This window comes from Apium graveolens, chromosome 2 (assembly GCF_009905375.1).
Source record: "Apium graveolens cultivar Ventura chromosome 2, ASM990537v1, whole genome shotgun sequence".
In the NCBI taxonomy this organism is placed as follows: Eukaryota; Viridiplantae; Streptophyta; class Magnoliopsida; order Apiales; family Apiaceae; genus Apium; species Apium graveolens.
In genome coordinates, this window is record NC_133648.1 from 253,547,722 (window position 1) to 253,561,628 (window position 13,907).

Below are 13,907 nucleotides of genomic sequence, written 5' to 3' on the forward strand. Positions count from 1 at the left end.
GTCTTCATCAACATGTAGACTATAATAAATTTATGATCCTTAAACCACTCTTGAATTCTCTGTGTCACCTGAAACATTAAAATTTGATTCAGAGTACCCCGCGCTTGGCAGACCCGTTCCAACTATTTTGGAGGCTATATAACGAGGCCCTTTAAATATCAACAAACACACTCATATAATTTATTTTATAAACAAAGAATTCATATTAAATGAATTGAAAAAAGAACCCTTAAGTCCTTAACACAAGTTACGGTAGTGGAAATTCATGACAGTACAAAAAAATGCACTAAATCAACATACAACAATGTGTGCATTTTAATAAATTTGGAGGGTCTTCTTAAACATGCTCATTTAGTGGCTAACTTGTTTGAGTTCCTCAATCTAATTGGTCTGGGAAATGAGAAATGAGGTGTCCTAGTTGGTTTTATGGTGCAATCAATCAGCAATCCCAGTTGGAGAATTTTTCATCCTATCAGTAAATAGTAGCATAATAACATGCATTCTAAATTATATATTCAAATATTACACATGTCCTAATTAATAACGTACACAACAATTGCATATTCAAATATTACATGCTCATACACATTTTACATGCAAACACTACATTTTTTTTAATGTTAAGGTCCGTGCTTTTGGTAATTTTTAAACCTGTAATGTAATGTTTCCAAGAAGCAATCTCTCTTCTTGCATTTAGAAATTCACTTAACCTGGCCTTGAAATTGCAAGAAGATGTAGACCTCCCTTAACATGTAGTGTAAACATAGGTTGGTACATTATAGCTCTTTCCTCAGCTAGTTTGAGTCTGAAATAGCGAAGAAGCCCAATTGATACTATCTTCATTTGTCGATAAGCAAAATCTTTCCCAAGACAAATTCTTGGCCCAGCCTACAGATTAGCAGAGCAGAAGATGTCAGATTTGGTCTTGTGATTTCGCAATAACTAATGAATGACACTAGAAAAAACTAAAAGGTGCTTTGTACATGAAACGTGATGAATTTGAATGGTGATTCAGGTTGGAAACTCCCATTGTTGAGCCATCTTTCCGGCTTAAAGTCCTTGGCATCATCTCCCCAGATGTTGGTCATCCTGCCCATTGCATACGCTATATAGTATACGTTGTCTCCCTTTTTAACTCTGTAGCCATCTGGAAGAATGTCATCAGATTCTGCACACCTTCCATCCTTGCAGAAAAATGAAACACGTAACATTGTTGAAATAAGAGCTATAGCATTGTAGTGTTGAACTATATTCCTGCCACTAAGCACAATTAAAAACTTCATTTCCTGCTGAAGGAGAACTTACAACTGGGACTGCAGGATATAACCTCAATGTCTCAGACAATGCAGCATGAAGGTAATGCATCTTCTCAAGTGCTTCATCTGTTATATTTATCACAAACTCATCAACGCTGTTCCCCTGTATAGTCGCTTTGATTTCTTGTACAATCCTTTCTTCTACCTGTGGATTCTTGCAGAGCATATAAAAGAACCATGAAAGAGTATTTGCTGTAGTATCTTTCCCCGCAAGTATAAAATTCAGAATTATATCCCGCAGATATTGGTCATTCATTTTCTCTGGATCTTTCTTACTCTCAATCAGAAACCTTGAAAGTATATCCTCCTTGTCATTCTAACAAACATCAGATCATAACTATATTAATAATTTAGATATGATCATATGAAAAATAACAAGTCACCACTCAGAAATCAAGTCAGATAAGAATATTGTATATGGTTAGCAATCACTCACATTTTGTTGCGTTTCCATCTGTTCCCTCTTTTTGATGATTAGTTCTTGCACAAATTTGTTGAGGTATTTGACGTTTTTCGCCAGGGAAGCTTCAAAGCCAATGCTAAGAAGCCTCTGCAACTTCCAAGTTGGATCTACGTATCGCCAATATATCACTGAAGTAACATCATCAAACACCTTGAGAAATGTGGATCCAACTCTTTTTGATCCTTCCATGCAATTTAGATCTGCTCCAAACCCAACTTTGAATATTGAATCCAAGGAGTATTTCATTAGCAAGTCCTGCACAATAAAAGTTAAAAAGACATCTTTTAAAGGTCTTTATTTTTAGATGAGAAGACCTGAAACTTACTTTTAAGATAAAGTCAGATTCCAAACTTTATGCTTATAATCAACCTATATATTATCGATTAATATATAAGATATGCTTGTATAGCCAACATATAATTAGTAAAAAGATAAATTGTCCCCAACAATGAAACTAATATGATAACTAGAGCTATCACATTATACTGTAATGATATTATACATGTAAACATCCTTACTCGAACTCCGATGCTTAAATACTAATTGTCGAAAGTATGTGAAACAAAAAATCAAAATCACGAATGGAATCGTGCATGTGTAGACATATATATCTCCCTAATATCCAGTAACCAGCTGAAGCAACGTCAAAATATAAATAAAACCACAATGAATTCAAATAATATTATACATTAACACATACTTGGATCCATATATGTCTCAAAGAATTTTCTGTAAGATTTAGTATGAGATTGCTTACTTGTATATCAATGATCTCATTCGTCATGGATAACTGTGAAACAGTTCTAATCAATGTCACTGCATTTTTTCTGAATATATCGCAGCTAAAGTCTCTCAGGACCCGTGTAGAGAACTCAAAACTAGCTAGCTTCCTCTGTTGCCTCCAGTTTACACCATCCACAACAAAGATACCATTTCCAAACAAATCATTTGATTTTTCTTGTAAATACTGACCTTTAGCATACTTATTAAAGTTTGACTTAAGTATGTGTTCAATGTTCCGAGCATCAGTAGTGAATATTTCACTTTGCTCTTGTGCAAGAAGCCGGAAAGTTGGGTGCTTTCCGGCAACTTCTGTCAAGTAGTCATATATTCTGTTGAAGTTAAACAGTAAGCTAAGCACAGTGCCAGCCACTGGGGGGTATTTATGATCTTTTGCTGATTTTCCGGTGATGATTTTTACTAGTAGAGCCAAGAAGCATATGAGAACCAGCAGTAGCACAGTTGCTAAAATAGAAAAGGTTGCACAGAGAAAGTCCATTTCTGTTGAAGTAAAGAAAATGAGAATAGCATTCAGCTGATACTTGATGCTCACACACCATATACTTAGAAAATCGTATCCTCTACTAAGATTAAGGTCGTACTTGGTGTGATAGTCAATTTTTATAATTATTAAGATATCTTACATGAAAAAATTGCGTACATTACAACCTTCCTCTGAATTATTGGTGGTTTCTTGTAGTAGCAGACTAGACGTAAAACATATCCTGATATTTCCATTTCACGGACCAAATAAATTTCAATAAGTCTCTATAATTATATAATGTACAATTTGCATGTGACTCAAAATTCTGGAAATGCTCAGCATATATATAGAAACTTCTGAATATAGATACAGTCGTACAGACAGAGAAAGAAAACTGCTTTTTTATCTGTTTCTGAAGAGTGTACCTTGGTTGGTGTTTGACAATTCATGTAAATAGCTGATCAGGATAAGTGCTACACAGCCACGCAATGAGTTAAAATGTTGATTATCAATATTTGCTTGATAATGACTTTGAAGGTTACAAAATAAAATCATATACAGTTTTGAGGCATTGTTGTTTTATGTTAAGTTGCCGGTTACACCAAAATTTGAAGGCAGATGCAGGTATAATTAGGATCAGGGTTTTGCATAATAAAAACTTCTTCTGTACATACTTCATTTTAAGATATATGGAGGTGGGAAAGTATGAGTCTGACTGAGACCTTCATGTTTAGTTACCCGTACGTCATGTGATCCTCCATGTTAAGTTACCTGTACGTCATGTAATTAAGTCTTCCGGACTTTTAAGTAGTTCAGAAGTCATTAAAAGTCATTCAACTTAGAAGTAGTTCATAAGTTATTAAAAGTTTTGAACTATATACAAACACTAATCTTCATACTATCTTTTAATTGGTTATATATACTTTCACCAAAGAATCCAACATGTTTTTCCAGTTTATTTATATATATGATTATTGATTTCGAAAGTTTTGATACAACACTCAACAGACCAACAGATACAACTTGTGTAAAATTTAGAAGTGTTAAACGATTGTCCGTACACTACACCACAAAACTTAGCTTGTACTAGATAAGCCTTTTGTATTTTACTCTTATATTTGAACCAAGTAGCTATATACATATTACCTTAGGAATCAATATCATACAGGCATGCAAGACTCAACTGCATTTTATTTTTATTCACAAAGTTCATGATTTCAGGTGTCTCGATCAACATATGCTTATCCATAATTATGTCATAGAGAAAAGGACGGTTGCTGGCGCGGAAAAGAAGATATGACAACCTTCCCTTTGGCTCTTCCAGTTTCTAAATATCCAAAAGCTTGTGGTACATTAGAGAAATGAAAAGGTCCTGCAGGATCAATCACAGCCTTAAGGACTCCACTTTCTAAATATGGTCCAAGCTTTCCTAAAATTTCTCTGGAAACTGTCAATCCAGAATGAATTGCTCTTGGATTCGATGGAGGCCATGTTATGTCAACTATTGGTGCATGATCCTTAGCCACCACACTTGAATTTATCGAGTCACCTGAAATATTAAAATTTAAAATTTTAATTGAGAGTAGCTGGCAATGGAGAATATCAGAAGTTTGAAGGTTTGGAAAATGACATGGACTGAGTTTTAGAAATTTACCAACTGTATCATATACAAAATCATACTTCTCGTTAATTTCCTGGTATCCAGTCTTGGTGTAGTCTACAACCATATCAGCACCTAAGCTCTTTACGAACTTGACTTTGGTGGTACTAGTTGTTGCCACAACTTTAGAAGCTCCAAACAAGTACTTGGCCAGTTGAACAACCAGTGATCCAACACCGCCAGCTCCACCAACTACAAAAACTGATTGTCCCTCCTTAAAACCTGCGGTTCTGAATCCTTGTATCGCTGTTTGAACTGCCACGGGTAAGCTAGCTGCCTCCTCAAATGAAAGCTTTTTCGGTTTCAAAGCCACCAAATGCTCCTCGACAACAATAAACTCAGCTAAAGTCCCAAGCTGTTTGACTTCATCCATGCAGAAATCCTGAATGTTACCATAGACCTCATCACCTATATCGAAATCCAAAACGCTGTCGCCTTTTTCTGTCACGACCCCAGCCATGTCACAGCCCGGGATCATCTGCATCAATTCAGTCCATATAATAAAACTGGTAAATTATTTGGAAAACAAAAGCACTGGAAAGTTGCAAAGTCACTACATTATATTCTATCTCTTAATCTCAATTTGGAATTTAAACTTGTGCATGTGATTTTGAATTAATTAGCACTAGAATGAATTTTACTAACAGGCAAACATGCAGGAACAATGGGTCGTTGGCGCATCTTAGAATCAATAGGATTTAAAGCTGCAGCACGAACTTGAACAAGTAACTGATTGTGTTTGAGATGAGGAATCGCGATATCTCTTAGCTTAAGTACTTCCTTTGGGCCATGTTCTTCATAGATCCAAGCTCTCTGCATTTTGTTTTTAATCTGAAATCAAATTCTTACAGAAACACAATGTTGTTTTCTATGGAGTTTATAAATTGCAACAAAAGTACTGGTAATCTAGTTTATATAAGCGTTAATCAATTAGCAAAGTTTCAAATTTATCACCGACAATTTCGGGGTCTCAAATTGGCCACTTTCAAGTAGGTGGGTCTCAAATTGACCACTTTTCAAGTCGGTCATCAGCTAATGGCATCTCAAATTTATCACCGAAAATTAGCATTTTTGTGTGAAAATGGACAATTTGAGACCTCGAATTAATCTGTGATAAATTTGAAATTTCGCAAATTATATAATGGTAAATTTGATACTTAACCCATCCCTATATAAGGCAGATAAGTTCAAGAGCTTGGTAACAAGATTACAAGTGGATTCCAATAATGCATAGATTACTTATAAATTGCGATTTTATTAAAGGCTTATGCAATCAACTTTTAGTTCTTTCCTAATGCCAAAAGGATTCTAATAATGTATCTTATATTAACTTGTATAGTAAAAATTAACTATCAACAAAACTAAAAATAAGTGATCTATAACATCAGTGATATCATTAACTATGACCTAAATTGGGTGTCCAATTTCTAGATCTGCATAATTACTTGGATGGATGAAATACCATACTTTAAGTAAATACTGATACTATCAAACTAAAAATGAGGAGTAATCATCGAATTACATGTCCAATTTCTATCATCGATTTCCTCTAACACCTTAGGATTTCTGAGCCCGTTACTCAATATGGTATCCAAACTCATGCGTACTGATGTCCAAAAGATGGGAAAACCTTAGGGTTTTAGATGAACTGATTACTCAAGAAATTCTTGTCTAATGATGTTTAATTAGTAGTAGCTAGTATAAGTAGTGCAGCTGTAGTATAAGAGCAAAACAGGATGGTGTGGCACCAGGTTGGCCAATTCTAGTGACATTATTCTGTGAGTTGTGATGAAGAAGACATCTTGATTTTGTTGTTTGCAAAAGGTATAGTTATAAAATAAATCTGTCACGGGTATAAAGATGCTAAAACAAAAAACTTCTACTAACTAAGGACAATTAAACATCATTCGCCTATCTTCATGACAGGTTTTAACATAAGAGTCTGATTTGACACTAACTTTTTTTTGTTTTGCTAAATGATTTGAGACTAGTTTAAAGACACTCCAATAAAAACTATGTCCTCTGGTTCATTGCATTTCCTTCTCTAATGGTAGGTTCAGTTCCCTTCTCACATCAAAAGCTTCCTTCTCCAACAACACATAATATCTTGTTAGAAGGAAAGTGGTGTTTTTTAAAACATGCAGGTTGTTTGCTTGGTGAAAACTGGTTGAACTGGGAGATGCTATTACAACACTCTTAATTTGAAATTCTTGTTGTTATGGTACTTTAATTATATTTTAAATAAATTTATGTAATATCTATGCGGGTGTTAATAAAATTAAGATTGATAAGTATTTTTAGTATTATAGGTAGAAATTGGTATAAAAATGAGCAAAATATGTTGATTTGTAATTATTTATAGTCATTTTTGCCAAGAATCCAAGACAAAAAAATTTATCATCATTTTAGGACCATTATCACATTTTGGTCAACAATATATGCTCTAATAAATTAAAATTTTATTGAGAGTCTTTTTAGCCCTACTAACTTGTATTTTCGTGTGAAAAAATTTTGTGCTCTTAGAAAAAGTGTGTGTTGATGCAAAAAATTAAAAATAATGATGATTTTGGTAAGGTTTGATGGTGAAATTAACATTGCTGCCCGCAAGACTTGCTTTCTCCAAAATCACTTTTCCTAAAAACAGTTTTTAAATTTTACCAAACAGTTTTTTAACTACATTTCAGTGAAAAGCTGTTGTTGCAGCAACAACAATACCAAACACACACTAAGTAACATTACATGTGTTATTTTGAAAAAGGAGCAAATTTGATAAAATAGAAAAGAAAGAAGATAAGGCCTTTTACCTCAAAAAATTAATTGGTTAGTTATTAGTAATTATAATATTTTATTTTATTGAATAAAGTTTCTTGTGATGTTTTTCAAAAACTAGTTGTTTAGTCAGAAAAATGTAAAAGGTAACATGTTTTAGTTGAAAATGTAATTTGATTTATATATAAATTAGGATTAATTAAATATGAGTTAATAGTAATTATAATATTTTATTAAATAGAATAGTCCGATATTTTTTTTAAAAAAGAGATGTTTTAGGTTGGAAACATAAAAAATATAACGTGTTTGAGTTAAAAAATGTTAATTAATTTATATACTAATTAGGATTAAAATAAGTTTATAATAAATAGGTCTTAAAAACAATCAAGAACAATTAAGTAAAAACAACATGAATAATTAGGTAAATGTAATTAAGTAATTTGAGGTACCGACTACCAAGTTTTCAATGATTCATATATTATAATATAGTCTAGATATTACATTTTTTTTGTTTTATATTTCTAATTTTGGTTTTGTGTTTGCTAAACCCAACAAAGAATTTTTTTTAATTTTATTAATACATAATATGTTGAAATTCAAGTTTGGGAAAGGATTGTATTTTGGTAATATTAGTAGATTTTTATTTAATCTATTTAATTGCTTAAATAATATTTATCTATTTTTATAGAGCTCATGTAAATTAAATAAAATTAAATTTCCTTATTTACATCTGAAAAAGGTCAATCTTGTTTAGAATTTGTTTTAATATTACCTTCAATCATGTTTAGAATTTATTTAAATATTACCTTCTTTTTGAACTAGCTCCTCTATTTTAATTAGATTAAGTTAAATTTCCTTATTTACATCCGATAAAAGTCAATCATGTTTATAATTTGTTTAAATATTATCTTCAATCATGTTTAGAATTTGTTTAAATATTACCTTTTTACAACTAACTCGTCTATTTTAATTAATTAAGTTAAATTTCCTTATTTCCATTTGATAAGTCAATCATGTTTAGAATATATTTAAATGTTATCTTCTTTTTTTTAACCAACTCAAAAATTTAACTATTAAAAACAAATTCTAAATAGAATCGCTCAAAGAATATTTATCTTTCTTTGTAGAACTACTCTATTTTAAATACTAAAATCAAAGTTTCCTTTTTAAGATCATATATTTTTAATATTAAAATCAAAATTTTACTTTAACTCATCTTCAAAATAGAAAAGAAAAATACATTAGTACCTATATATTATTTAACATATTCGAGATTGGAAAATATATTTGAATTTATATAGGAAAAGAGTTCGGCTTTGTAGACAAGAAGAATTTGAATTTAAATGTAAAACATATAATTGATAAAGATCACATCACCTAAATACATTGACACTTGCTCGAAGATTTGCTTTGATTTTGATGATATGTTTTGATTTATATTGATGCATGTATGTTAGGCCTTTAATCAATTGTAGAGGGCCTGAATACAGTTTAAACAATCAAATCGAATTAATAAACTCAACAGGAAGAACAGGTTTTATATTAATGGATAAAAACTGATTAAAAGACTCTCTCAAATGATGAACATATATCATTGAGAGCTGCTAGGTTATGTGAATAATATATCTATTCGAACCAACACATAAAGTGTAAACCTAACATATGCTTATATACCGCACAACTATACAATCAATCTATAATATGTGTTACAATAGAATATGTTAGGTACTTAATATAACTGTAGACGGGGTGAATACAGTTTATGCATATAAATCGAATTAAGCACTTAACATGATAAATAGTTTTGTATTGACTGATAAAAACTGATTACAAAATAATCTCTCAAAGGATGAACATATATCATTATAAACTTTTAGGTTACACAAAATATATATCAATATGCGACACTTAAAGTGTTAACCTAATCTGTGCTTATATACTACATAGCTACACAATCAAATAAGGAATCATATTTTATTACAACAAGGAATCATGAAACATATCCTAAATTTGATTGCTACTAGAAGTAAAGTCCTTCACCGAATTGAATTCTGCAAATTCTTTCCATCTTTGATATCTCTTGACTTTCAGCTGAAGTGACTAAATAATGATATAAATTACTGATCAGCAAATGCTGATGACATATGCTGATGATGTCAACTTCTGCTAAACTCCGATATCAAATACTGATAATAAACTCTGATAGTTTATAAGCTGATATCATCAATTTTTTCTAATAATCTCCCCCAACTTGTGTATTATGAAATATGTGCAAGTTATAAATTGATGATGTCAAAACTATCTAAATGCAAAAATGTAAACAAATAACTATCTTATAGTCAGTGCTTCTAAACTCTATCTTCAGTCTTGAACTTCTATACAATCAGTAGCTTCATCAAGGAATTTCTTGAGTAGTTGACCTTTAAGAACATTTACATACATTTCTATTCGTTGCTTGATATCATTGAGCTCCTTTGTAGATTCATCATTCTGATAAACATCAGCTCTGAGGTCTTGTAGATTTGATTCTCCAAGTGCCAAATTATCCAGTTTTAGAAATCCAATATTCTTTCCATTAGGATTGAAAGTAAGAACTTCTCTTCCCAGAGACTTAAACAATTTGGCTCCTCCAGTAGGCATGTCAATAGTATGTCCAAATTTATGAATGTACTTTGGAATATAATTGGACGTGTATGTCATTTCTCTCTACTTCATGTGTACTAAGTTTTTTAAAAATTCAGACCATCTAGAAGTAGTAGAGTTGGTTACGTAAAATAATGTAGTTTTGAATTCCAACCCATGCCATGGTTTATTCTTCAAATTCTCTTGAGTGAGCCTCAACCTTCTTTCAGATTCCAGAAAATAGCTCATCTTTTCACCAACTAGATCATTCACAATCTAAACCGATTTAATTTTTTTCAAATCTTCAAGCTTTGTATTATCACCAATCTCTATCAGATTTCCAAATTTCCTTAGAATAAAAGCATCAGCAACATAAGTATCATCATTTGAAATGCCCAAGCCACTTCTTCTACCAGCTCTTCTAGACTGAGAGTTTCCACTATAGATCTTCTTTATAGTCTCAGAAGAATCTCTTACTGGTGCAGGTGTCTTGTTTCCCCATTATAGCTTCTTCCTCTCTTCTAAAGTTAATTCTGGCATATCAGAGTTAAAGTCCTCTGAATCAGGATTTATGACTTCAGCTTGCATTTTACTTGAAATATCAACAACTTAGTATCAGAGGTTGTGACTGGTTGAGCTTCAATATTTATTTCTTCTATAACTTGAGCATTGTCAAAGGTTGTTACCATATTCAATTTTTCAGCTCAATCAGCTCCAGGAATCATTTTTCTTCTTTTGTAGTGCTGATTTTCTTCCTGAGGCATTTGATCATCAGCATCATCATAAGCTGCTACTACTAAATAGATTGGATCTTCAGTGTTTATGATTTTGAACTTTTAGATACTGATTTCTTCTTGGATTTTGGTTTAGGCTTTTGCTTTGACTTCTCACCAATCTTTTCCTTTTTCTTATAACTCCTGTCAGCATTTTAAATTTCTTGAGACCTTAAAGGCCCTTCAGCATCAGTTTGACTGACCTCCTTGATTACCACACCTTTTGTAGGTCTGCTACCAGGAATATCTTCATAAGGTAAGACATCATCAGTATTTGCTGACTTTAAAGTTTTGTACTCTTCTTCCAAAAGTATAAGTTGTTCCATGTCAACTCCGAGATTTTCTCTTTCAAATATTCTTCTACTTATCTCAGAATCAAATGCTTGAATTTTTGGATCCTTGTAGAATAGAGTTGTTTTCTTCCCTTTTACTTTCAGAGTCTGTAGATACTAACTTACTTCTGTACCAGCTTCTATCTCCAGAATGCCTTGGTCTTCATTAGCATTTGTGACTTTCAGAGTTTGAGATTTAGCCAAAGTCAGTTCTTGAATTTGTGCAGTCTTTGAGACTTGCCTTCCAGATCTCCTCATTTCTCCACATTGTCTTGATGGACTAGTGGTTTTAGATGTACCACTAGAACCAATCAGATCTCCTCCTTGTTTCCTCAAAACAATCTTCTTTATTTTTATCATCACCACCAGGACCATCCTTGTCATTAGCATCTTTCAACTGGAGCTGCTTGTATTTAGATTTCAACACTTTCTCCCCCTTTTTGACATCATCACCAAGTAGGAGGGAAATAATGAGCTCTATAGCTGTTGTACCTCATCCAGTTGACTAGACATCTTAGCTTGAGTAGCTTCCAACTTAACCTGGTTGGCTTCCATTTTGTCATGTCTAGAAATAAGAGGTGCTAACTGCTTTTGGATCTCCTTGGTTGTGGTCATCTTGGTTTCAAAAAAGGATTCCTTGACTTTATCAATTTGAGTATTAGCCTGAGACTGAGTATGTTGTACTGATTTGATCAAAATTATGGAAGCTTTGAGATGTGTCATAATATCAGGATTTGCAATGCTCTGTTCTGCTCTTTCCAGATGTTTAGAAGCAGTAACAACAGAGATAGGATATGAAACATCCTTCTACTTAGAATTTTATTATGCATCAGAAAACTCGCTACTCTTCTTAGCATCAAGCTCAGCTAATCTCCTATTCTTTTCATGTTTAGGCATGTCTTTAGGAAAGAAAAGTTTATCCTCATCAGGATTTAATTCTGCTTTGATATCTTCCCCATCATTATACTCACTTTCATGTACAAATTCTCCATCAGCAACTGGCTTCTGAATGAACTGAGCTACTTCATACCCAACATCAATATTTAGCAAATCATCAGGAATTAGAGTTGTGTGAGAATTAGCTGCTTCAAAAACTGTCATGTCCTCAGCATTTAACTCCCGATCTTCAAGCATAGTGGCTATATGAGGTGAAACTTTAGCATTTATCCCCAAAACCTCTATACTAGTGGAGTGATGTGGTGATTCTGCAATGATGGCTTTATTTTGAGTGGACTGTTCTGCATCTACATCAACAGCAATAACATGGAGAATTATAGATGGTGGAATAATAAAATGAGTGGACTGCCCTTCATTAAGAACATGGATTGTTGTAGTGGATGACATAGAGATGTGAGTGGACTGCAGGAAAGTATCAGTACTTAGACCTTCAGGGAAAGTATCAGCATTTGGCACATCAGAGTTTATCCGAGGGTCTACAGACTGTTGTTCAACAGCTGCATCTTTAATACTCTGTGCACCTTGTGCTTCTGAAGGATCAGCTTCTTTGTAGACATTCAAGGGTTGAACTGAGAGAAGTTTGACTGATGTGGGTGTTGGATGTACCCTTCCTTCAGGATCAGTTGCTAAGACAACTGGATCAGGAGTTAAGCCTTCACTACCACTTTGAGGTAGTAGTTCTTGTGGGGCAGAAGATTCAGGAGTTTCTGGATGACTTTGACACCCAGGTTCTTATGTACCCCTCTCCTTAGTATCATTATTTGACTCCTGTATAGTTTCTTGATGAAATCCAGTTGTCTGATTGTATCTTTGAGGATCGATCTTCTTACAAAAGTCCTTGATTTGAGAAACTCTTTCATAAACCTTGGTAGCTTCCACTTCATGCCATTCTTGAGTTATCAATTGAGTAAGAGGCTTTATATCTTCAATGTCTACTGCACTACTTTGAAGTACGGGTTCTTATGTGACAGGATCAATATTTGTAGTAGGTGTTGTATCCCTTTGAGATACAGGTTCTTGTGTGCTTGATCCAGGAAATAATCTTTGTTTTTGCAGCCTCTTGACAGATTCCTCCACTTGCTCATGAGTGATCTCCCTCACACTTTTCTTTTTTGCTGGGGAATCGTCTTCCGCAAAGACGACCAGGCTTCTGGCTAGATCACGTTCATGGAAATGCAAAATACCGCTGCGATAGATTCGTCCTCGGAAATCCAGAAAAGCGGGTAAATAAAAACGGTAGCCCTCGTAGACTATTGATAATTTCAATATGTATTGCTCATAGCAGGCACGCTAATTGTCACAGGTGCTTCAGTAATTTGGCTAGCCCACTGATTAGTACCAGTAGTTACACCCTGTGTCTCCTCAGCAAGTTTTTTCTTGATCTGCATCAGACTTTGAGCAATGTAGGATTTGACAAATTTCTTCTTCTTGATCCTTAGTCTCGGGCTTGAATCAGATTGAACAACATCACCGCCCTTATTAGTTGATAATACAACTGGATTCTGAGTAGAATTAAGATTTAACTTCTTGAACTTAGATGATAAGGTATCATTGTCCTCATCCTCTGATTCTAACTCAACTAGCACAAGCTTTCTCTTAACAAATTTTGAAGGCTTAGAAGAATGAGAAGCTTGTACTGAACCCCTTTTCTGTGCTACTTCAGCATTTGTAGCACTAGCTCTTTGACTAGAAGGCCTAGCAGACTGGACAATAATGTCATGTGGGTTCTCAATTGAAACAATAAACCTAGA

At 33.3% G+C, this 13,907-nt stretch overlaps 2 protein-coding genes across 2 annotated transcripts; both read right to left on the reverse strand.

Annotated features, from left to right (window-relative positions):
• Window positions 1-480: 480 nt before the first annotated feature.
• On the reverse strand, window positions 481-3,168 carry LOC141708369 (cytochrome P450 704C1-like). The gene is made up of 5 exons (XM_074511973.1): window positions 2,537-3,168; window positions 1,753-2,034; window positions 1,306-1,632; window positions 984-1,184; window positions 481-888 (listed from the first exon to the last, which is right to left on the reverse strand). The coding sequence occupies exons 1-5, from the start codon at window positions 3,056-3,058 to the stop codon at window positions 706-708; spliced, it is 1,515 nt and encodes a 504-aa protein (XP_074368074.1). The 5' UTR covers window positions 3,059-3,168; the 3' UTR covers window positions 481-705.
• An 802-nt stretch (window positions 3,169-3,970) lies between these two features.
• LOC141708370 (2-methylene-furan-3-one reductase-like) lies at window positions 3,971-5,663 on the reverse strand. The gene is made up of 3 exons (XM_074511974.1): window positions 5,349-5,663; window positions 4,698-5,181; window positions 3,971-4,592 (listed from the first exon to the last, which is right to left on the reverse strand). Exons 1-3 carry the CDS (start codon window positions 5,520-5,522, stop codon window positions 4,300-4,302), a joined length of 951 nt encoding a protein of 316 aa, XP_074368075.1. The 5' UTR covers window positions 5,523-5,663; the 3' UTR covers window positions 3,971-4,299.
• Window positions 5,664-13,907: the final 8,244 nt, after the last annotated feature.

Bases quoted from the DNA above. Each gene is read 5' to 3' on its own strand.
- LOC141708369 (XM_074511973.1), bottom strand. From the start codon at position 3,058: ATGGACTTTCTCTGTGCAACCTTTTCTATTTTAGCAACTGTGCTACTG. The intron at 1,633-1,752 runs GTGAGTGATTGC...GATGTTTGTTAG, and splicing joins AGATGGAAACGCAACAAAAT to AATGACAAGGAGGATATACT. The intron at 1,185-1,305 runs GTAAGTTCTCCT...TTTTTCTGCAAG, and splicing joins TATATCCTGCAGTCCCAGTT to GATGGAAGGTGTGCAGAATC.
- LOC141708370 (XM_074511974.1), bottom strand. From the start codon at position 5,522: ATGCAGAGAGCTTGGATCTATGAAGAACATGGCCCAAAGGAAGTACTT. The intron at 5,182-5,348 runs GTTAGTAAAATT...GAATTGATGCAG, and splicing joins TTGTTCCTGCATGTTTGCCT to ATGATCCCGGGCTGTGACAT. The intron at 4,593-4,697 runs GTAAATTTCTAA...TTAATATTTCAG, and splicing joins TTTTGTATATGATACAGTTG to GTGACTCGATAAATTCAAGT.